General features: G+C 39.1%; 1 protein-coding gene across 2 annotated transcripts in view; it reads right to left on the minus strand.

Annotated features, from left to right (window-relative positions):
• Positions 1-16,686: 16,686 nt before the first annotated feature.
• Positions 16,687-25,713, minus strand: part of LOC149153475 (uncharacterized) — a 75,903-nt gene continuing 66,876 nt past the window's right edge. Inside the window, exons 2-4 of one of the 2 annotated variants that reach the window (XM_089441154.1) lie at positions 17,607-17,763; positions 17,306-17,385; positions 16,687-17,194 (exon numbers count right to left, since the gene is read on the minus strand). In XM_089441154.1, coding sequence (XP_089297280.1) covers positions 16,829-17,194; positions 17,306-17,385; positions 17,607-17,763 — 603 coding nt within the window. In that variant the 3' untranslated portion in view covers positions 16,687-16,828. The remainder of the gene's footprint in view (positions 17,195-17,305; positions 17,386-17,606; positions 17,764-25,713) is intronic. The other variant, XM_089441155.1, reaches the window with a different exon arrangement.

Genomic DNA, 25,713 nt, shown 5'->3' on the forward strand with positions numbered 1-25,713 from the left:
GATGTTCTTCTTTGCTTCTACTGAAAACTAGAATATCGTCAAGATAAACAATGACAAACTTGTCTACATATTCCTTCAAGACTTCATTCATCAATCTCATTAAATGTGATGGGTGCATTAGTGAGTCCAAAAGGCATCACTAACCACTCATACAGCCCACTATTTGTTTTAAATGCAGTCTTCCATTCATCTCCTTCTCTAATCCTTATTTGATGATATCCACTCTTCAGATCTATCTTAGTAAAATACTTTGACCCACTTAAACAATCCATCAAATCATCCATGTGTGGTAAAGGAAAATGATACCTAATTGTGATTTTGTTGATGGCTCTAGAGTTTGTGCACATGCGCCACTCACCACCTTTCTTTGGGCTCAGTACTATTGGCACAACACATGGACTAAGACTCTCTCTGATTAATCCCTTATCCATCAATTCTTGCACTTGTCTCCCAACTTCTGCATTCTCCTGAGGAGTCAATCTGTATGCTGCTTTGTTTGGAAAACTTGCTCCAAGTATCAAGTCAATGTGATGACTAATACTCTTGATTGGTGGCAATGCATTTGTCAACTCATCCACAATAATATCAGCAAAATCATTTAACAGAGTTTTGATTTCTTTAGGTAAATCATCCAAGTTTATAGAAGTCAAAATTACCTTAGGTCTCCCTATGACAACAAAATGCATTTCTTCACCTTTTCCAACTTCTTGCAACAGCTCCTTTCCACTCATCAACATAACATTATTTCCAGTTGTTCTTTTGTCTGCTTCATCTTTTAATGGAAGCAATGTATGCTTCACTCCATTCTTCTCCAACGTATAGGTGTTTCTTCTACCATCATGAATGGTTTTTCTATCAAACTACCAAGGCCTTCCCAGCAATACATGGCATACATCCATTGGCATTACATCACATAATACCACATCCTTATAAGTACCAATCTGGATTTCTACTTTGCATTGTTCTGTCACAATAAATTGATGTCCTTTTTGCAGCCATGATACTTTGTAAGGAGTAGGGTGTATTATTTTCACTAATCCTAACTTGTCCACCATTTCTGTAGAAACACGGTTATCAGTGCTTCCACTGTCAATTATCACTTTACAACATTTTCCTTTGGACTTGCATGTAGTTCTAAATAAACTCTTTCCTTGAGTTGGTTCTCCTATCTCTTTCTCTTCTTTAAGCAATACCATTTTTAATAACAAGGATTCTCCTACTTCGGGTGATTCTTCCTTATTTGCAATTTGAGGATTTTCCTCCTTTGCCTTAGCCACATTCAAATTCCACTGATTTGCTTCTCTATTATGAGGACAGTCCCATGATCCATATCCCCATTCTCCACATGTATAACACTGAATTTCTCTTCCTCAGCCTCTTCCTCTGGGTGTAAATATTCCTCTACTAAAGTCTCCTCTCTGTGGTGGTCTACTACTTGAACCTCCTTCTTCACCCTAAGGGTGCTGAAATCTTGATCTAGTAGTTCCTCTACCTCTTGCTGAACTTTTCCCTCTGTTCTTCTGATTTTGTTTCCTCAACATCTTCTCCTCTACTTTCAAAGCTACTTGATAGGAATCTTCAATTGTCTTTAGACTCAGCAAGCTGATTTCATCCTGTATGTCATACCTCAAGCCATTGATGTATCTGGATAGATTTTCTACGTCATCCTCTGCATGTCCTGCTCTAATGCTCAGCTTATAAAATTCTTTTGTATATTCTTTGACAATCAGTCCTTTTTGTCTCAAATTTTGCAATTGTCTGAAAAGATTTAACTGATAATCTTTTGGCATAAATTTAGCTTTCAATCTACTCACCATTTTATCCCATTGTTTGATCTTGGACTTCCCCTTTCTTGCTCTGGATGTTTGTAGTTCATCCCACCAGATAGCTGCATGACCCTTCAATCTGGTAACTGCAAATTTCACCTTTTTTTTGTCATCAACCTCCTCATAGTCAAAATACTTGTCCAATGAACTGATCTAGTCCATCAACTCTTCTACATTGAGATTCTCGTCATACAAAGGTATTTCCACCTTTGGTCTTCCACTTGCTTTGGCCAACATTTTGAGTACTTTGGTAGCTTCGCTTTCATTGTCTTCTTCTTCCTCAGAAGATTCCTCTACAGCATTGGCATCTCCTTCATCAGGTGCTCTCCTTTGAGCAGTTTCCATTGTCTCCATCCTTGTACGCAAATTTCGAATCTCTTCCAACAGAACTGCATTCACTACAGGTCTCCCCTGACCTATGCCAGCTCCTCTCCTGGGTGGCATGTTTACTGTAGCAGACTTAATCCTTGTGCTCCGATACCAAATGATGTGGATGGTTACCAAATTTGAAGTGGTAGTCTAAAGTTAGACTAATGGTTCACTTAAAACCCAATTAGTTGCGCATCAAACATATGTTATACGTGTATTCTTTCTGAGGGTCCTACTTGTCTAACCAATCACCGTCGGTCCTACTTTGACTTCTTACTCCCCGAGTGCTTCAATCTCCACCATTGATCTGACTTCTTCAGATCCAACGAATATCGCACAATCTCACGTGAATTCTTGCACAGAGGATATCAGGTTGAGAATGCGCGAGAAAAGTGGTTTTCTCGTGCTACGTGTCGACCGCTAAGGTTAATCGTGCGACTTGGGACAATATCATTTACCATTTCTTAAGCACGCGAGATATCGCTTACCACTTGGAAATACTGCCCACATGCTAAATACATAACTTTAAGAAACACAGTTTAATAGAGGTTTAGCTTAATCTCGAATAAATCCTTAACGTTAATTGACAGCGATTAACAATAAAACACATAAATGGAATTTAATACCCGATTAGGTTACAGAACACCAATACACAAATTCAAGACAAATTTTGCACCAGGGATAACACGCAACACCACACTTAATCAATTATTCAATAAATAGAAATTACAGAGTCTTGGCCCTCTCGGCTCGATTACAACAATTTCTCTGACCTCTGTTTCTCTTGCAAGCCCTATCTTTCTTCCTCAATTTCTCGCTTCCTCACTCTATCATTCTATCTAAAAATCTCTATCATTGCATTTTTTCCTTTCTTTTATGGATCGAATCCTATCCTAACAATATCGACAACTCAATCTCTATTTTTATCAGCGCAACTATTAAATCCCTATTCTCAAGCTCTGATACACACCTATTCTAACAACTTATCTCATGTTCTAAAATAATACAATAATCCAATAATTACAATAATTGAGATAAAGATCAATTCGAGACATCCAACCCTCTCTACTAAACTGATTTTGACCACTTAAGTCAATGAAATTCATCTCACGTTAGCCACAACATATGAACATACAATCACATTGTTGGCTAAGTCCAGATGCTCCTGCATCATACATGTAGATATGGCTCCTTAATCAAAATGTCAAATTGAGGCATTAAGCAAGGTACCCATGTACAAATTCAACCCATAGACATGAATGTGGGGTTTAGCAATACATAGACACTATAAGGGAAATTCAACTCAAACTAACTACCTATGCATGTGGGTCCTTAATGAAAATGCCAAAATGGAGCATTAAAAAGGGTGTGCCCATTTCATTGATAGAATTTAAACCCATAGAATTCTCTCCAATTTGTCCTAGTGTTGTCTAGTACCATGTTAGGGTCCTTTAGCCTAGGCTCTAGTGTTTTCCTTCCTTAGTCACATGTTTGGCTTTAGTAGCCTATTTGGCTAATCCATTTGAGCCAATGACTTGCTAATTGGACCTTCCTTGGGCCTTCAACTAACCAAAGGCCCAACTAGTGCAACGGTTGGCTATTTTGGCTATTTGAGCAGCCTCCCTTGGGTCCCCACACATCATTAATCTAGTAAGGCACACTCTTTGAAGATGTTACTTATTCAAACTTTCCTTTACCTCAAGTGAAACTAGTGCGTGCTCTAAACAACTATTTTTTCTATATATACCATGACGTTGGCCCATGGTTTTCATTTATCAATGATACTATGGATTATTTTGACCCAAGTTACTCAAGATCTGGTCTTCCCTCTGACTACGCGAAGTAAAAACCCACAAGTTGACCATTACATCGAGAATTCCTTTTCAATGAAAAGTGCAACAACTATATGCATGTCTCAAGCATACCTAAATCCGTTTTTGTCATTCCCTTGTGTGTTTTTAGAAACAACTAATCTATCTTTATTTTATATTAAAACTCTAACCACCCCCCCCCCCCCCCACACACACACACACATATATATCTTGCATTCTAATGATCTCCTTCCACCTTCCATGCTCTTAGGATTCACTGCATCTTGTTGTCTCAATCAACCCTTCACCTTTTACAAAGGTTATGACAATTGGTGTGTCCTTCTTGAATCACAAGGATACTTCTTTGTCACATAAGTTGGTAGAATTATGATGTTTTGGATTCACTCATAGTTGCAATTGATCCACCTTCATCTTGACCTCAAAGGGAGCCTTAGCACAAGCTTGAGTGAGGAGGTAACCTTCTCAACTAAGGGAACTTGGGACCACTTGAATCATATAGGCATGTGCTTTAATTTCTTTATTTTTAGTTGTTTCCTTGTTTGTGCCTTCATTTCATGGATTTTGGAGATAGCATATCCTTATTTGTGCTTTTATTTCATTGTATTTGGAGATCATGTATCCTTGTTTGTGTCCATAGGGGCCAAAGCAACATTTCATGTACATAGAAGGATTTTAACCCTTAAGTATTGCTTACTCTTTCTTCATTTTCTCCCAAGTCCAAGTAGCATGTTATAGACTAGATTAAGATAGGGTATTTTACACGCCTAGTTAAGGGTTTTTCCTTACCTAGGAAGGAAATAAACCCTAGGGTCCCTTCCTAAATGCTTATTCACCAAAAGAATTGGTTAATCAATCTAATGCTTGTTTTGAGAATGCATGATACGTAATACAACCTTTTGACATTGTTATATATTTTTGTAGATAAATATCATTGAACATTATCAAAAATGTTGTAGCAAATTAGGAGACAAAAGATTGTTGCTAAAATTTTTAAATGAGATTGAATTTGAAGACATCATACACCATTGCCTTCATATCATTTAACGATGTCAATAATGTTGAAAAGTTGAATGAGAATGAAATGTGTCAAGCCTTTTGAATCTCGTGAAATACTCAAATAAATTCATTGGAAATAGAGACATAAGACAAGTCAACAATCCCATAATGAGATCTTTGCAGTAATATAAACATTTGAATAGAGTCAATGCATGACATAATAAGTGTGCTCATACCCTAAGAGAAAAGTGGACAACATTATATGTGATCCAAGTGAGCTATAAAGTTAAACTTTTCATTATTCAAGTAGATGTGTTCATTCACCTCAATGTCAATTAGAAAAAATGGTTGGGCTTTGCAAGGAAATAAGGGTTACAAGGCATCAGTAGACCTTTCTCCACATTTTGATGACAAGTCCACAAGAGAAATTTTACATGACAATGCCTACATAATTTCTCTCATTCAAACCAACTTTTGAAAGGTTTTGTCAAATGTAGGGATGCCAATTTCTTGTCCTAAAGACTCATTGCTTTTAGAGTTTCATTACTTTGAAACATAGTTTCAATTGATGCCACTGAGGATCAAAAAATCCCTATGGTGATTATCAATCTAAATCAACGCAAGTGAATGATTGTGGTTACTGGTATGAAGAATGTCAACTTGGTCCACAAAGCACTAATATATAAGCAAAATGCATGTACATCAATGTCATGATCGTTGGCATTGTTGTACCTTAAATTTTAAACTCATTGACATAAATTTTTAACATTGAAGAAATACCATCATTTCAACATGTTTAATAGTCAAATCAAACACATTAGCCGTAACAAGAAAGATGGACTTGGGCTATTTTTACAACTAAAACATCCTTTTCATATTTCCACAAATATGAAAAACAAGAATAATGGCAATTTATTTTCCTACAATAACTGTAAATTTTGATGCACTTTATTATCATCACATTAAAAAACACTTTGTACAAGAATTTGTTGGTTCTAAAATGTTTCCCGTCTTTTGGTTAACAAACTTCTTATCTCTACATTAAAAAATTGCTACTCAACAAACCACGAATGACATTCAACATGGATATTGGTTACTCTAGAGTCCAACAATACCAACCTATTCAACATTGATGTCGATCCAATTGTGCTCAACATCTAACATGCTATGAGTAAATGATAAGAACTTGAATTCAACATCCTATTAGTTTGACCAAACATGTTTACTTCGATAATATTTTAATTTGGGAAATAGAGAATATAAAAATAACAAAATTGTTGATCAAGCATTGCAGTGGAAAACAGTAGCTACAATTTTTTCAATGCCAACCAAACAATGGAATATATTACATGACCAATTCACAGCTCAAGAGATAAATATCAATGTTATCATGCCATTCTACTCTATGATTAGCTCAAAGCAGAGGAATACATATTGCCTTGATTAGTTCGATGTACTAACAAAGAAATCTCAAAATTATAATCACTCAATCAAATACGCAAACAAAGAGAACCTATTATAATAAACAATAATATGAACCATGGAGTTTTATTCTATAAATATGCATGAACTATATAATTCAAGATACAAGTCTCTTGTAATCACATATATAACTATGTTAAAAAGACACTAGCATAATAGATGACTAGTCTACAGGGTTAGCTAAACCAATTACCACCAATGTTGTTGGGCATTTGGCTAGTTGTGTACCAACCGCTGCCCAATTCAAATCCTTTTGGATTACACGCACTAGTCTACTACATTAAATTTATTAGAGATGCATCCACAAATGTGGGAAAGCATCCCTTGGGTTTGACCGTAAGGTTTTTTCCTTAGGAAGAGAAAAACAAGTCACTAATTCAATCATGTGTTTATTATCTAATTAATTTATGCAAACTAAATTAGATAACAACATTCAAATTATATTTGACTTGGCAACTCAAACAATTTAATATTCTATTCAACTCTTTACGTCACCTACAACCATGTTTGACCTTCTTACCTCTTTGTTTCTTCATCATCATAGGAAAATTATTTTTCTCATTGTCACTCTCCATTCTTCACTACATTCTTTTTACCATATTATTCCACGGATCAATCTATGTTCACTCTAATTTCCTAGAATGTACAAAATCCAGGTCTAGTACACTACTAATCGATGACAACTACGCTTTGTTGTTGGACACTTGTGATCCAAATTTCAACATCACCTATGGACATTTGCTATAATTTGTGAGTTTATGTCCTAACTAGATATGAAGTTTTGTTTTCCAAACTCCCTTACACTGACCATCATGCAAACTACCAAGAACAACCATGGAGAGGGCGACATAGAGTCCCAACCCCATATTATTATTTGGCATCATCTTCATCCACTATTTTTTTTGTTTGTCTCATACATTACTCATGTGAAGATAGATTAATGCACATATAAATAACCCTATTCCAAGATAGGTGATTTATTTTTCCCCCAATTTTGAGGATGATAAAACATAGGTAGGAAGAATTATAAATGAAGAAAACACTTTTTCCAACCCAAAATCTCATTCAAAAAACTTGTTTTAAAGAGAAAACAACATAATTGGACAGTAGCTAGACAACATAACCTTGTTCTCAAATTCTAGAGCATGGCTAGGGTCACAAGAAATTAGTTAGGCGGCCTCTCAACTCTACCCCTCCCCCAATATCCATAGGAACACAAAATATTAAACTAAGTCTAAATGAAACCATAAAGATGATCTCCAACTATGTGATGCAGTTGTGACGACTACATCTAAGTTTGTTGTGGCAATAAAATCCTTTTCAATATCGTTTTACTTCTTTTGGTCAAGCTTGAACTTTAATACAGCTTCACACACGATGACTCACAAGAGTTTCTTCTAATTTTTAATTGGTCGACACTCTATAGCCAACTTCTATGTATATCACAACTACAATAACAACTATAATGACATCTCCTTGAAACCATACTTCTTCCATACTAGTTGTCCTTTCACAAACAATATCAACATGGCTCTTACAAACCATCACTATTGACCCTGACAACGTATGTAAAAAATAAGGTTATAGACTAGACCGTATCGATTATATAATACACGTAATCACACACCATAACTCAATCACAATTTCTATTAGATTATACCTACAAATAGACAAGAGGGTACACACCCAATATCACATAACAATGTTCAACATGATGACATGTCGTACAACATAAATATATATAACCATTGTTATGCTAAGTTAAAACAGTTATCCCACTCTTTTATTTATCATAAGAATAGTTTTTTATGTATAAATGGCGAAAGACATCCCAAGTTTCAAGGAATGACTCAAAATATAACGTTAGAATGAGTAATGGCCATTTATTGGTTATCCTTATGTGTAATATAGTAGAATCTATCAAAAAGGATAGTTGAACATCTTATGCTTAGAATGTCAAGTATAGCTTAATAATAGCCTTCCATATTAAGTGCATTACCTTGGTCTTACTAATAATGATGCTCCAAAGACTTTGGTCATAGGATACTATTAAAGAATCTATCTTTATGAGCATGCCCTTTGTAGATAGAAGGATAAAGATCAACACCATATTAAAGAAACGATTGTCACTTTAGTCTCTTTTAGACTTTGAGTGATAGATAGAGAGGGCACCCATTAAACACCACTAATTTACTTTCTATTTCAACAAAATCTGATTAATGTGAATCTATAACCTATCATTGTCTCATAGTGCTACATAAAATTGTAACAAGAAAAAAATGCACACTACCAAGGTATCATAGCATGACATATAATTGTATAAGAAACAAAATGCACACTAGGGTATACCACTCTAAAATTAGTGTTTGAATGTCTTTCAAAAGGCTGGAAAGTGGTAATAATATGTTCTCAATTGGTATTATCTTGTATTAACTCCTTTTTTTTTATAATACCCCAAGAATGAAAATGTGTTCTGAGTTTATATTGAATATATTGCTGTAACAGGTTTGATTCTTGTTATTGACTAGCCTTGTACCCTAAAGATTCTAAGATTTACCTTGAGTATTCTTTATAACTGGGAAAAAATGCCCCAAGAGTGACAATGTGCTCTACAATTTAATAACCCGTATTTAACCACTTAGCCTTTGGCCTTGATACCTAAAACAATTATCAATATTTCATATATGTTTGTTGTATCATAGCATATAATTTGGATATGAATATCCTACAACTATAATCTACAGTGTCCTAAAGCAAAGACAGATTATTTTGTAAATAGTGAGGATAATAGAAACCGTTCATGTTGAACGTCGCCCTAAACATGTTACCTTGGTAAATAAAAAACAATGGATGTAGCAACAAGAATAATGTCGTGTTTTTTTTTCAAATGTGGAAAAAACTATCATAACTCAGTTATCAAACCAACAGTGAGGACAGCCATCTCTGGTTGCTATTCGCGAATGCATGCTGACTCATCACCGTTATTCAAGGAAAACCACGCCACCTGGAATAACCCACTGGTGGTCCGTAAGGGGGCAGGGTTTCACTCCTGCCAAATGCCTCTCGGTCTTAGGTTGTTAACCTGTTTCCTTACGTCCGAGGAAGACGAGCTCTTAGCCAAGCAGAAGCAGTTTTAGGACATACTCCAACCCAATAATGTCGTGTTACATGAAGAAGAAAGAAGAATAATGTCATGTTACATGAATTTAGATTCGGATTTTTCTATATCTACATATTTACTAATTAAAATTTGCACATAATACTAAAAGCAACAAAGACAGATTTTGAGCTACCAAAGCTCACGCTGAAACGTAACTCCATGCTTATCAGGGACCCAGTTCTCATAGTGGCTTGGGAGGTTCACACCGGCCACTTAGATTTTTCGAATATCGCAGTCAAACCACTTACTGTTTCACCTACAGATACAGATTCCATCTAACGTGTATTGGAATTTGTTTGGCAACAATTTAAAGAGAGGTGTTAAATTATGGTATGTTCTATGCTTAGAGCAATTTACTTCTTTTTCTTATTATTATCCACAGATTAGCAATCACATCTACATTAAGTAAAGCGCAGATAGAACATTAAATGATCAACACAAAACAAGCCAAGACTAGAGACACAAGATGTGGCGGCTAGCCAGGAACAAACCCCAATATGGGGAAACCCTTTGATCAAATCTTCTTTTATCTTCAATAATTCAGCAGAGAGAAATAATACAAAGATCTTATTTATATCAGCAGCAGCAAACCCCAGATCCGCCCTAAACTAGGGTAGCAAACCCTAGATCGAACTTGTCAAGTTTCCACCAGTGAGTCGTTCACCGTGCACTAGTCCAAGACTTCACCGTGCACCAGTGCAAGATTTCGCCACACACCAGTGCAAGATTTCGCCGCACATTAGTGCAAGATTTTTCCGCGCACCAGTGAGAGAGAGAGATGTGATGATCAATGTGTGTCCAAATGAGGAAAAGACCTCCTATATTTATATACAAATGTTGATGATGAATAGATGCATCTGTTGGGCTTTTGAGCCTACATGAGTTGCTGGTCGGCTTGATAATTATTCCATAATCAAAATAAATTTATATCTCCATAAATACTTATCGGAATCAGATGATCTTTAGATCAATCCTACACCTCTCGACGAGGGGAATCTAGTAAAAATATTATTAGCCATGAATAAGATGACCCACATGGAGTTTGGCCCTAGTTGCCAATTTTAACACTCCCTCTCAACTAAAGAGAACTCCATCAGCAATTCGTCTATCTGTCGCTACTATTCATCTATCAAATGCACTGCCCTGTACAGCTTGACCCCTGCTCTGTTCTACTCTATTCTGCCTGCACTGCTATGTTCTGTTCTGCCATGTTCTGATCTTCTCTACTCTGCTATGTTCTGCTTTGCTCTGCTTTGTCCGAATTATGAAGAAGAAGAAATGATCGAGGATGTATCATACTGACTCAATGTCAGTCTCAAAGTGTGTACCACTGGTCCCAAACCAGTCCTCAACTAACCCGAAGTCAGTGTCATAGTGGGTACAACTCCTACCATTGGTCCTAGACCAGTATCATCCTCCACTGACTCAAAGTCAGTCTCAGAGTGTGTACCATTGGTCCCAGACCAGTCTCAACTGACCCGAAGTCAGCGTCATAGTAGGTACCACTCCTACTACTGGTCCCAGACTAGTCCTTCATTGACCCGAGGTCAATCTCAGAGTATGTACCACTAGTCCTAGAACAGTCCTTCACTGACCCGAGGTCAGTGTCGGAGTATGTACCACTGGTCCCAGACCAGTCTCAACCGACCCGAAGTCAGTGTCATAGTGGGTACAACTCCTACCATTGGTCACAGACCAGTATCATCCTCCACTGACTCAAAGTCAATCTCAGAGTATGTACCACTGGTCCTAGACCAGTCTCAACCGACCCGAAGTCAGCGTCATAGTGGGTACAACTCCTACCACTGGTCCCAAACCAGTATCGTTGATCCCAGATCAATGAAGGTCATCTTAGCATAGGGAGTACGATAGATACAGCGATGCGTCCATCGGTACTACTATGGTCCCTATCCTCATTTCCCTGCTCATTGATTAGATGAGAGGTACTTCCCATGAGTCTCAGACTACATGGGTAGGATGCCTCGACAGGAGAACTAATCAATCTTGTCCTCACAGGAGAACTAATCATCCTGCTACACAATCGTCATGGAGAACACATCATCCAGACCTCACAAGAGAACTAATCATCCTGCTACATAATCGTCATGGAGAACACATCATCCAGACCTCACAAGAGAACTAATCATCCTGCTACATAATCGTCATGGAGAACACATCATCCAGACCTCACAGGAGAACTAATCATCCTGCTACATAGTCGCCACGGGGTGTTATAGGGAAAGTTTTGATTCTTTTACCCTGTGATCATATGTCGCTCCAAGAAGTACCCCGCACCCCCCCTCCCCCGGAGCTACAAGAGCTCCATACATCATACAGGACCCTCATCAAAGGGTTTTTGAACGACACCAAGTCGTTCTCAGAAAGTCAAAAATTTGACCTTTCCTAGGGGCTTTGTCAGAATATTGGCGACCTGTTCATTTGTACCGATATGTTGGAGCCTTATAGCTCCCCGCTGCACCATATCTCGAATATAGTGGTACCTGATATCAATATGCTTGGAGCGATCATGAAATACAGGATTCTCTGACAAACGAATCCCACTCTGGTTGTCACATAGGATCACGGTGGTATCCAATGTAAATCCAAACAGCTCACTGAAGAGCTTTCGCAACCAGACTGCCTCACAGGAGGCCATGCTAGCAGCAATATACTCTGCCTCGACGATGCTCAGAGCCACCGACTTCTGCTTCTTGCTCATCCAAGATATCGAAGCAAATCCCAAGGAGAAACAGCACCCAAAATTGCTCTTACGATCCACCACACTGCCTGCCCAATCAACGTCAATGTATCCAAGTAGTCTCACATCTCCGGCAATGTATCTTAGCCCATATGTAAGTGTGCCACGAAGATATCTTAACAGATTCTTGGCACCAATCCCATGTATGTGATGAGGTTCAACCATATGTTGACTTAATGTGTTGACTGCAAAGAATATATCTGGACAGGAGTTCACTAAGAACATTAATGCTCCAACGAGTTGTCGATAATCGGCAGCATTTCGTAATACAGGTCCAACAGCACTATCACTTAACTTCTTGAAGTCAAGCTCCATCGGGGTAGTTATAGGCTTGCAGTCTACCATACCAAATCTTTCCAATATCTTCACCACATATTTTCCTTGAGATAGGAAAATTTCCCTTGGCTTCTGCCAGACTTCAAGTCCTAGGAAATAGTGCATCAGTCCTAGGTCCTTCATTTCAAATTCAGAAGCCAATTCCCTCTTACATTTGTGAATGAGAGGGTCTGCACCTGTTAGGAAGAGGTCATCCACATACAGCACCAGTATGAGAGGTTTGTCATCTTCAACCTTAAAGTAGAGATTAAGGTTGGCTTCACTCCTAGTGAATCCCAGCTACATCAAGTAGCTATCGATCCTCTCATACCATGTTCGGGGTGCTTGCTTCAGCCCATAAAGAGCCTTCTTCAACCTGCATACATGAGATTTTCGATCATAAATCTCAAATCCTTCGGGTTGCTCCAGGTAGACCTCTTCTTTGATCGAACCATGCAAGAACGTCGTCTTGACATCCATCTGATGTAGGTTCCATCCTTGTGAAGCTGCAAGGGCTATGATCGAGAGGATAGTGGTATATCCGATAACATGTGCAAATATCTCGTCATACTCTTTTTCTTTAGGTTCCTTGGTGTCAGCTTCTTGAGAGCTCCTCACTGTAGGAAGATTGTTCACCTTGCTGAGAGCCATATCTTCGTCAAAGGTGACATCATGACTAATCACGACTTCCCTTTGATCGACTACATAGATTCTAGAGCCCTTAGTATTTTCACCATAGCCCACGAAGATTCCTTTTTTTCCAAATGCACCCAATTTATTCCTTTTCTCTTTCGGCACATGAAAATATACAGGGCTTCCAAAAATTCTAAAATGAGATATGTCAGGTTTCTTATTGGTGAACATTTCTTTAGGAGTCTTGGAACCCAATGCTTGATGAGGGCATCGGTTTTGTACATACACGGCAGTGCTTGCAGCTTCGGCCAAAAGAAACTTCGGAAGTCTTTGATCATGGAGCTTGGCAAGGTCAGCTTCCACAATCGTACGGTTCTTCCTTTCCGCCACACCATTTTGTTCAGGAGTATACGATGTACTAGTCTCCCTCTTGATGCAGCCTCTTTACAAAAGTCATGAAACTCGTTAGATTCATATTCAATCCCATTATCAGTCCTTAAGATCTTGATCTTCTTTTCGGTTTGATTCTCGATCAAGGCTTTGAAGTGTCGAAACCAAGAGAACACTTCATCCTTCTTTTTCAAGAAGTATATCCAAGTCTTTCGAGAATAATCATTTGTAAAAGTAAGGTAATATAAATATCCTCCCAAGGAGTTCACAAGCATCATACCAGATATGTCTGAGTGAACCAATTGTAATATATCAAAGGTCTTGCTTTGGCTTGAGGGGAATGGTCCCCTTTTTAGCTTTCCTGCGGCACATCCCGAACACACACCTTCTTTCTCTACTCGGAACTCAGGCATCCCTGTTACCATCTGTCTTACATCGGGTAGAGCTTTATAATGAAGGTGGGTAAACCTCCGATGCCAAAGTTCGGACTGAAGAGATGTGTCACAAGACATGACACCTAGCGGACTTCCATTGACCTGATATAATGAATCAACTCGAAACCCAAGAGTGAAGGCATATTTAACATTATTTTTCCATATACGTACCTTGCCATCGCTGAAGGTCACCTTGTAGCCTTTGTCTTCCATTGCCGAGATGGACACCAGGTTCTTTTTGAGGTCAGGTACATATAATACATCCTGTAAGTGGATCGTATTACCTTGATTCAATTTAAGAGAGACATTGCCTACACCTTTCACGAGATATTTCATATTATCTCCAAGGACAATTTCCAGGTTAGTTTCTTTCTCTATCAGATTATGGAGAACTTCTTTGTAACCAGTGAAGTGCCTTGAGGCACCACTATCAATGAGCCAAATTCCCATTGAGTCCGAAGGAGTAGAGGTAAATAGAGCAGCTGGTAGATAATATTCATCCTATTTTCAACAATGTTGGATTCATACCTGGAATTTCTAGCCTTCTTGAATGGTTGTCCTCTTCCTTGATTTCCAGCACTCCTTTTTCCTCTGCTATTAGATTTGTCATTCCTTTGATTGCCATGAGAGGGATTTTGATCATCGTCCCGGTGTGAGTCCCTTCTATCAGGGCACTCCCTTGCACAGTGACCTTCTTTATCGCAAATGTAACATCGTCTTTTCTTCCACCCTTAGGTCCATTTGTTCCTAGCAGCAGCAAATGCATTTGATGGAGGCTCAGCGATTCCGCCTTTCACATGGTCCAACACTTCCTGTTCTTCTAATGTTAGATCGAGAGACAACTTCCATCCGTGGTAGTCATAGTTCTCACGAAGCTTGTCTTCAACAAGGAAGTGTGTTGAAGACCCCATGAATTCTTTTTGGATAGCCTGCCAATCTTCTCTTCAGTGATTGCTCTTGCTCTTGCTCGGGCTTTGTCTTCACCTCAACTCTGATACCATGTTAAGTTATGGTATGTTCTATGCTTAGAGCAGTTTACTTCTTTTTCTTATTATTATCCACAGATTAGCAATCACATGTACATTAAGTAAAGTGCAAATAGAACATTAAACGATCAACAGAAAACAAGCCAAGACTAGAGACACAAGATGTGGCGGCTAGCCAGGGACAAACCCCAACATGGGGAAACCCTTTGATCAAATCTTCTTTTATCTTCAATAATTTAGCAGAGAGAAATAGTACGAAGATCTGATTTATATCAGCAGCAGCAAACCCCAGATCTGCCCTAAACTAGGGCAGCAAACCCTAGATCGAACTTGTCAAGTTTCCATTGGTGAGTTGTTCACCTTGCACCAGCAAACCCTAGATCTGCCCTAAACTAGGGCAGCAGACCCTAGATCAAACTTGTCAAGTTTCCACTGGTGAGTCGTTCACCATGCACCAGTCCAAGATTCACCGCGTACCAGTGCAAGATTTCGCCGTGCACCAGTGCAAGATTTCGCCGCGCACTAGTGAGAGAGAGAGAGATGTGATGATCAGTGTGTGTCCAAATGAGGAAATACCTCCTGTATTTATATACAAATGTTGATGATGAATAGATGCGTCTGTTGGGCTTCTTAGCCTACATGACTTGCTGGTCGGCTTGATAATTATTCCATAATCAAAATAAATTCATATCTCCATAAATACTTATCGGAATTGGATGATCTTTAGATCAATCCTACACCTCTCAATGAGAGGAATCTAATAAAAATATTATCAGCCATGAATAAGATGACCCACATGGAGTTTGGCCCTAGTTGCCAATTTTAACAAGAGGAGTTGCATGAGTACAAGTTATCAAGGCTTAAATTTTCATAACAGCTTTGTGGAATGTTTTGGACATATCTTTTTTATATGCAGAAAAAATTTCTTAGTTGCCAAAGAAATTATATTCAGTTTGTACAAAAAGGCACTTGTAGTCTTTATGGGCAGTTTTTTCATATTGTGAGTTATGGGCTAAATCGAACTTGAGCTTTTGGTGATCAGCTCAATATATACCTTCACATAGTTGAAAATGTCAGTTTACCAAAGATGGCAATATTTGTTAAAAAACGACTCTCAATGAGGCAAGCTATTATGTACTCGTTTCACATGAATTTATCACCTGCTAGGATGGTTATTTACACTATACTGAATAAAATTTTGTCATCGATCTTATTTTCCCTCTCATTTCAGAAAACCACAGCTCTTTTTCAAGGTCCATGGCCTACACCAGAAACATTAGTAAATTCCCAATATATTCGATTGTGTATTTTTATTATGGTGAACATTCGTATGCAATTTAATACACTATATAATTTCCTAATCAGTTGACTAGTCAGTAAATTTGGTGTTTCCATCTTGGTTCTTATTAACCCAACCAAGTCATTAGGTAAAGTCAGCAGCATTTTGTACACGCACATAGTTATATACAGTCAAAGAAGAATTTTGGAATCCCACAGATCATGGATTGACAAACTAATATTAGGTATTTAAATTAAGATTGTAAAACATAGTGAATCACATGCATGGAAGAAAACAATTGTTTTATCTATGATGTAGACAGTGTAGAAGACTTTTTATCTGTGATCCTTTCTTCTCCTGATTCCCATTCATCTTGCCTCACTCAATTTCTTATCTGGATGTGTCTTTGCACTCTCTTGATGTGTCCCATTTGTATGAACTATACCATTCAAGTAAGCTCTGTTTGAATGCTTCTTCTCTAGATTTGAACAACGATCTTGCAACTCCCTTTTTTTGGCAATTATATCACTTAACATTTCACTGGCAATAGAAGGAAGCCATTCTTCTCCCCTTTGTTGCTTCAACAAAGCAACTCTCTGTTCTTCTTTTTTTGCTGCTGCCTGAGCTGCCACTTCTTTTTCTTGCAATCTGACCAATGCCCTTGCTTTTTCCTTCTCTGCCTTCTCTATAATAATAGCCCCATCAACAGCAACAGACTGAATTTGAGACTGAAACTGGTATGGGATCACAAATGAAATTGCATATGAGATAAATGAAAATTTGTAGCCAAACAATTGTTCACAATTAACTTGTCAATCAGGTTACACATAAGTGTAGTCAATTACCTCTGGTGATTTCTCATCGATCTCTTTTCTTGGGGGTATTCTTGGTTTCTTTCTAGGGATCAACCTTTCTAATGTTTCTGCTGACAAAGATGGCAAAAAAATAAAAAGAGAAGATGAAAACCTTATCTGTCGATAAAAATCTCTACGTTGTAGAAATTGTCCATATCCACATATATTGAGAATCAAAACATGTAATGTCAAATCTCTAACCACACTATTCTAACTCAAGAAAGGACTAACACAGACCCCTTGATCTCTTTCTAGTTTTCAGAGCTCTTTTTATTGAACATTCAAATCATACCTACAGGTTTGACAGTGATCCCACGAGGTGCCCGCCTAAAAAGACGAATCTCATCCTCAGGATCATCTATTGTGCTGTGGCAAACATGAGATGATGACTCTGGACTGGCAATTATAGTCAAAGTCTTGTCTAGATACCTATGAAGGAGATCTTGGGCCTGCCATCAAAACAGAGTGCATTAAGTCTGTAAAACTTGCTGTAAATCCCTAATACATTGTCATAAAATTGAAAAAACAAATGTTACCATATTAGTTATGTTGGTTCCTGTAGATATAAACAAGATATTGGATCCATATAAAAAGTTTTTGAGAATAGACAAACAGATGATGTAACTAAGAGGATGATTAAAGGATTACAGTTATAAATGTCAACCCATCCAAAAGACTGAATTCCAAAGAACTTGTGTTAGAAAATTTGACAATGTTCCACTGCATCTTCAGGACGCTGAGACGCAGGAGTGTTGAATTTCCACGACCTTGGGTCTAGGTTAGAGTCTTAAAATCACTGACGCTACCAAACCAAGAATCTCAATCATAAACTACTTTGCACCGCTGAAATATAAAGCAGTAAATCACATATGCACAATATACACAGTTTTAAACAAAGTTGTACAATAATGTACAATCACCAATCTTCGTCATATTAAACCAAATCTGAATAATACAACAGTCTAGTATACGAGATACAATGACAATCTTGGCTGCAGCTCTTCTTTGTCGTATCTTGTCCTGCTGGTCCTTCGCACCCGTACTGCTCACTAGTAGTGCCTTAGTCCATCAAGGCATCTACACATCAAGACTCCAGGAGGGCTGCCCTCTAACAACGCTGCAAGTCACTTCTGCTGCAAGTACACGGGCTCATCAAACTGCTCTCTAGGCTGGCCAATTCCCGAGCTCCAATCTGCCTTCTAGTAGCCTCTTTTGTCCATCAAAGAGCTACTCATAAGGCTGCAATCCTTACCCAATCACGCATCAACAACATCCTTCTTGTCTGCTGCTCTAGGGCTATTTTGGGTAGCCAACACGCTGCCCTCCAATCAGCTCTAAGGTACCCAATCAATCACTGTCAATTCTGCTCCTAGTATGACACTTCACCCCCTCGGACTGTTATACACATGGCATCAACAGGCTGCAATAAACATGATCCAATCCAGTCACGAACTTGACCCAATACACATCTCCAAGCACTGCTGTTTCACCTTGCTGCAATACTGCACGACCGGTTAGGGCACACCACGCTGCCCTCCACCCAACACACAGTCAGTTATACAAGCCTCTAAAGGCTGTGGTTCACCCTAGAAGGAGCCTCCTTGTGCCACGCTGTCCCTTCCTTGCTCTGTCCACCTAGACGCAGCCCTTAAGGGCCTCCAACTGCTGGCTATGGCCTGCGGCCTAGCCCAGCAGTTGACTGTAGCTTCGGTCCTCCTCAAATATTTCCACAACTGCCTTTCTAACAGCAGTCCCTTGCTCCTTTAGACTGCAGCCTTCTCTGCCCAGCAATCCGCATTAAGGGAGCCCTTAAACATGCCCTTAGACAGCCCCTATTCCACCTCGCTGTCACCTACAGTAGCTCGGTCTCCCCATAGCTGTACCTCGGCCTCCTCACACTGTCTTCTAGCTCCCTTGCTGCGGCTAAGCCTCACGAAAATTTCAGAGCTTCTTTGGTCTGTATTGACCTCTTGGATGATCAAAATGACTCTAATACACCTTGTATTTATACACATACAAGGGCTCCAACGAATCTTGAAGAGACACATCTTTTGGAGTTGTTTTACACCAAGCCTACATGACTTGGTAACCAATAATTACCTTGTCAACTTCAAAAATTCATTTCTCTCTAACAACAACTTGGATTTGGACGATTCTTGATGCTTTGGAATCGTATCGCCAAGCACTATCATCTTCGTCCATCACATGTAACAAATCCTTCATTGTTTTGGCCTAGACATCGATGGGTGCAAAACCCCACACTTGGGTTCCAAGCCCACAAGTTGCCCTTGTGGTGCTTTTCCCTCCAAACCCTGAACTGTAGGGCTTGGAGTACCTCCCAAGCTACACAAATCAACAAGAAGCTGGTAAATGCGTGCAAGGGATGTGTAGAAGCAACCCCCCCTCTCTCCCCAAATTCTAGGGAATGTTTTAAGGGATGTTGGGATTTCCAACATGATCCCACCTAACATACTAAGAAATATAAATTAAAATATATAAAAACTGAAACATTATTCACTAAAAACTTATACATAACAATGCACCAATAACATTCATCATTACCGGTACCATAATAAATCATAAACTATACATGTAATAATGTAACATAACATAATAATCACGATTCAAAGATCATCTATTAATATTGTAATATTCATTATACTTAGAAATTCAAAAGATATAGATCGAAGTCTTAAAATCACTGATCTAAGAACAAGTTAAATGACAAACGAGCATCACTGCTCAAGGCATTGCCCCACTAGTCTCTGCATCCAACTACTGTATGAGGGAATAAGGACTAACCATGGGAATGTCACTATCAGAAACAGAATCATTTGAATTCTCCAGACTCAAGAATACACAGTGGCACTCCAACGAACCCGAATCACGCCTCATTAGGTCCCTCATGTGTCCATCAAGTTTACATTATGTTTCATTTTGCATTGTTGTCATTTTTTCCCCTCAAAACAGCAGACTTCAGTCAAAAAGGAGCCTGGGAGCATCTCAATTTTTGAGGGGAACATTTCTACTTCATCCATTTGCATCCTCTGCAAAAAGGGGAAATGAAGAAACATTCCCCTTGAAGTATCCACGTCCCAAAAGCATGGAGAGCATGTCTCCTATCCTTGGGAATGTGTCCCCATGCAACACTGGAATTTAACTAATCCAAATTTGGATAAAGAACATAATCTACTGAGAATGAGAATGGTCCAGGATATGACGGATTACAACTTACAACCAGAAGGTGAATTTTCAAAGCTGCTTAGAAACTATGCGAGAAATTACTTGTGGTATGAGAATGTAACGAGGACGGTATCTTTAGCAAAAGTCATAGATAAACAATGACACGGAATTGATCCATAATTTCAAGGCTATAACCAAAACAAACTGGAAGGTCTCACACATTCTTCCTTTCACAGGCACCAAAAGGATAAGAAGTTTTTACTGAAGGAAGATTCATTCTGAAAATTTTGCTAACAGACAGAGATAGATGAATGACACTAAAAGCTTTACACAGGGAGCATATTTTCTGAAAATTGAATTCATAAAACTATATGAAAAAATCAAATGCAATTTATAGATGCAGCAATTGCAGCACTCAAAATCAGGATCTACATTTCACGTATGGTCAGTGTTCATTTCCATGATGCACCATCTACACTAACTACTAATGGATTTTTGACCTAGGTGGATATTGGTGGTCACCCACCTTTTCCACTTGGACTCCCACCACTATTTCTTTCAGTTTTTCAGTTTCCTTCATTGTAGCACAATTTACTATTTTTGGCAATTTTCGGGTCCTGAACTTCCGGAGCCATTTTGAGGCCCTAAACGATGTTTTTTGGGAAAATGGGCAAATATGAGTCAAATACATGTTTGCAGTCAAAAGTTGTAGTCCTCGGATAGATCTTTCTAATGAGGTATTGTGCACGTCAAATGGAGATCGTATGCCAAAGTTACTACCCCGGGAAGTTGATGTACCAATTTATCCAAACGAGACCCATAGTTTTGGCGCTTCATCTCCTAAGGTTAGGTTTTTGGATGTTTAGGGTTTTCCAATGTTTCTCAATAATAACTAGGCCTTCAAGCCTCATTGTAACACAGTTCAGAGGCATGTAGCCACCACATCTCTTCTCAGAGATGAGCTACCATCGCCCAAGCTAGTTTATTTCCATTTCTATATGTAAGCATATTTCAGTTCTTTGATATTAATGAAATGAAGTTTTATTTCTCCTACATCTCTGTGTATATGTGTATTTTTGTATTTTGTTGCGTACCTACATAAGTCCGGATCATTTTTTTATTGAAAGACCTGGCCTAAACACAAATGCCCTAAAACACACTGCCAATTGGAACTTAGATAAATTTTAGACCTACAATAAAGACTTAAGAGTCTTTATGATAAAGCATTGTAACCATGAGTTAATAAATGTAGTCATTAAACAACTGGGTGTTTGGGAGTTGCATATCTACTCCTCTCATTCCTACAATGTAATGAGACATTGCATCACTCAATTACATAGCAATCTATCCTCTCTCATTCTTATATGCATTCCTGTCAACACTCGTCACAGTCAAGGAACAAAGATGTTGTAAGGATACCATCATCGAGTAGTCCCAGTCAAGGATTGCTAGAGCTGTTGTGGGTATTGTCAGAACTCGTGATGCTGTGATCCCATGATGCTGAGGAACTTGCCATCAAGAATATCCATGCCATCTGTGCAAATTTAACAAAATAAGGGTAACATATCCATCCATAAGGAGCTCAAGCATCATGGGTCCATGAGGGATATGCATGTTCATTTGTGAGGGAAGTCATGCCACCAGAAAACCTAAACAAAGGAATCAGGCAGTCAAAGAGGTGGGACCAACCTTAGCAGAGGAATCAAGGCAGAGGATCAGGCCAACCTGTAGGTAAGTTGACAGACAAGGGTGGAAAATAGTGCCAAATTGATGAAGAATTAAGACAAAAATTGTAAGTTTGCTTTCCATTATTATAAGTTTTTTGAAGAATTCCAGAAGAGAAGTCTACTGTGAAAGATTTTCAGAACAGAAATCTAAATTTGTTTCTGAAATTTAAGAGATTGGTGAACGTTTGGAGAAGTTCGCAAACAATTTTTGTGTGTGAAATTTCTGGAAACAAAACAGTAATTTTGTAATTGATTTCTTTGACACTAATAAAGGCTGTCAAAACAGCGAGAGAGATACCCTTCATAATTTAGCTGACATTTAAACCTTTAAAATGGCCAGTCTATCCCATATTACATTGGAAGGCACTCAAGGGTTTAGTAAAAATTTCACCACATGGAAACAGAGATTGTTTTCGATTTTTCAATACACATGCTTAGACAAAAGTGTCTTAGGAAAGAAGGTGCAAAATACAACAGATGAGGATGGTCGAGCTGAGTTTGATGCAAGAAATAGGGAGGCTGTGATATTGATCAAGCTCTCTGAACCGATGAGATGTTGTATGAAGTGCAAGACTATGATGATGCTTTCAAGTTTCAAGATTTCAAAGCTTTAAAAAACATATACGAGTTTCAATAAAGATAGAAGAATATGAGTCTTTTTTAAAATACTTATTGAAAATAATAGAGAATAAAGATCAACTGAAAACCATTGATAGGAAATACTTAGTTTAAAAACCTACTGCCTTCATATGAAAATTTTGTTGAAACCTTGAATATAACCTATGGAGATGTTGAGATGACAATTGAGAAACTTAGTAATAAGTCTTTATAGAAGGATGGGTGGAAGAAGCAATTCATTGTCAGCAATGTGAATTCAAGCATCACATTCAAAACACAATTCAAGGGCAAGCACGAAGATGGCAGCAAGAGTGTTGATTTGGAAACTCAGAAACCTGGGAAATGTATAAAGTGTTTTTATTGTGGTGAGTGGTGACATAAGACCAAATTTTGCAGGAAAACAATGGGATGAAAACCACAACCAAGTGCCTTCTTGTGAAGATCAGCATGGAAAGATAAGATAGGACAAGGTAATTTTATTAATTTCCAATAAATAACCACAAAGGTCATTTCGTTCAATGGGACTAGAAGGTACATGCAGTGCAAATACAATATAGGAGTGTGAAAGTAATTTCTATTGTTGTCACCTTCTAAAAAGAGAGTTCCAGTTGTACAAAGAGGGCAAAAGAACAGAGATGTTTGGAGCTAGCCTCCAAGCCATAGAAGCACTCAAAGCTAAATCGGACACCATCCAATGGATAGTGCTCAGAATTAGCTTTCCAACGGTATATGGAACTCCCCAAATGGACTCCAGAATCAAAAGTTAGAGCAGGTTGAAAGTTACCCTTGAAAACCAGAAAGCAAAGGAAAATGTTTAAGTTTAATCCTAGATCTCGCAAATCGGAGTTTTCTAAAGCAGAAGTAGGAGAGCACATTGACAATTAGAAATCAGCGATCGTCGATATCGGTTTATCGATTTATCGACAATCGAAGGTCCTAGGCGCATTGGCTTATTGGCAATCGGAGGTCCAGGGCGCATCAGCAATCAGACATCAGGGGTCCTATATGGCGCATCGGTGGGCTCACATATCAGCAATCGCAATCGCCCAAACGTATTGCAAATCGGCAATCAGCGATTTCAACTGATCACTCTTATGAAATCGCGGGAGGAATATGCCGATAAGTGTAAATCACCAGAAAGGGCCGAAAATGATTTGAAAAGGAAATCAGCAAAAAAAACCAGGGGCAAGTAGACCTTTTCTCTCTCCTCAAAGGGGCCATGTGGCGGCTGACATCATCATGACGTGGCAGTACAAAGGACACGTGGCATGTTGATTTAACATTTTCAGGGGTCCTATGGGGGCATATCTGAGTGACACGTGTCACCACTCACAAGGTGACACATGGCAGAGGATGATGTCACATCGAAGATCGCAAATCGGCATTTGCAGGTTGAGGCATGTTATTACATCAAGGTTAAAACCCCGATTGCAATCTGCCGAGAAAGGGGCTCTGATAAGGGGGCTGGCACACGGTCACATAAAGAGCTAAAAGAACTAGGGGCTAAGCACAGAGGGTGATCGGCGATTGGCGGTTGTGGTGTGTTGTGCATCAAAAGGAAATCGCCGATTGCGAACCTCCGATAAGGGGGCTAGCCAGTGGTCACAGGGAGAGCGAAGAACCAAGAGCTAAGCAGGACAGACAATCCCGCATATCGGCGATCGCAAGTATCAAAGGGTGCAAACAAAGACGATATTATGAAATTGTTGATTGCGATATCCCAGGTGGGCCCAATCGGTGTTCGGCGGTCGCAAGCTATAGAGGGCGCAGACCCTCCCTTATCCTTTTTCCAAGTGGGCCAGACCGCATCGCGCATCGGAGATCGCAATGTTGGGGAGGAGGCACCAAAGGTGAACATCAGAAATCACCAATATGCGGGATTCCATGTAACAAAGGAAAAAGACCCCTAGAGGGGAGTCCAAAGGCCCTAGCGCCCGAGGACTAAGTACCTGGTCATAGCCCCCGGTCACATGAAGCAAAAGGAGCTAAAGTGGATCAGAATGCCCCATCCCATAAGGACTTTTAATGGGAAATGTCGATGCGATAACTCCGCGACGAGGTACTGGAGAACTTTAAAGGCATGGTTGGTCGGCAGCTACGGCATTTAAGAAAGGAGATGCAGCATTCAAAATCGGCATGGGCTGACCCAGTAAGGCCCCTTGTGGCACGAAACCAGGGTCAACACTGACAGAGTAAATGAAGACATGGAAGCTCGGGAGGATTTGATGATCCAACATGGTGCTCCATGCAGAGGGAAGACGAAGTACCGCCCAGGCAACCTCTTCTTCTGTATTGTGACATTAAACTGATAGTTGACAGCTCCCAGTTTTGGAGAATGAATGATTCGAGCAATAAAGGCAGAAGCGACAGGACTCAGTTGGGTGGCACAGGAGGCCAGACTGTGGGCAAGCAAACCTGAGCAAATGCAATCCCAGGGATGGGCATGGAGAGATTTTGTTGGCATTTCCATCTAATTGTTAACCTGTTTTGTAATCATGTAATGTGTCGATCATTTAATGAAGCAATTAATCTTTTGTAGTCATTTTTGGGCCATAGAGCCATCCCAGGCCGAGACAGCTAGTCGATCTGACAGCTGAGGCTCGGCTGAAGATATTTTGTTGTAATCACTGCTCAATGCTCCCCTCTCTGGATAAATAGTGAGAAGCAACACTTCACAGAGGTTCGGAATCCTAAAAAAGGAACTACATGTTATTTTCAAGACTGTATGACTTTATGATATGTGTCTTTCAGAATATTAAGGAAATGGTGGTGATTCCTCCTTCGAGTACTACAGTATGTTACCCCCCTGTTTAAATTCCATTATGTTCATGTTTCCTCTCTGATTTCAGGTAATCGTAGTTGCTAGAAATG

This window comes from Pinus tabuliformis, chromosome 9 (genome assembly GCF_031772625.1).
Source record: "Pinus tabuliformis cultivar Carrire ecotype Pingquan chromosome 9, CPIR1, whole genome shotgun sequence".
Classification (NCBI taxonomy): domain Eukaryota; kingdom Viridiplantae; phylum Streptophyta; class Pinopsida; order Pinales; family Pinaceae; genus Pinus; species Pinus tabuliformis.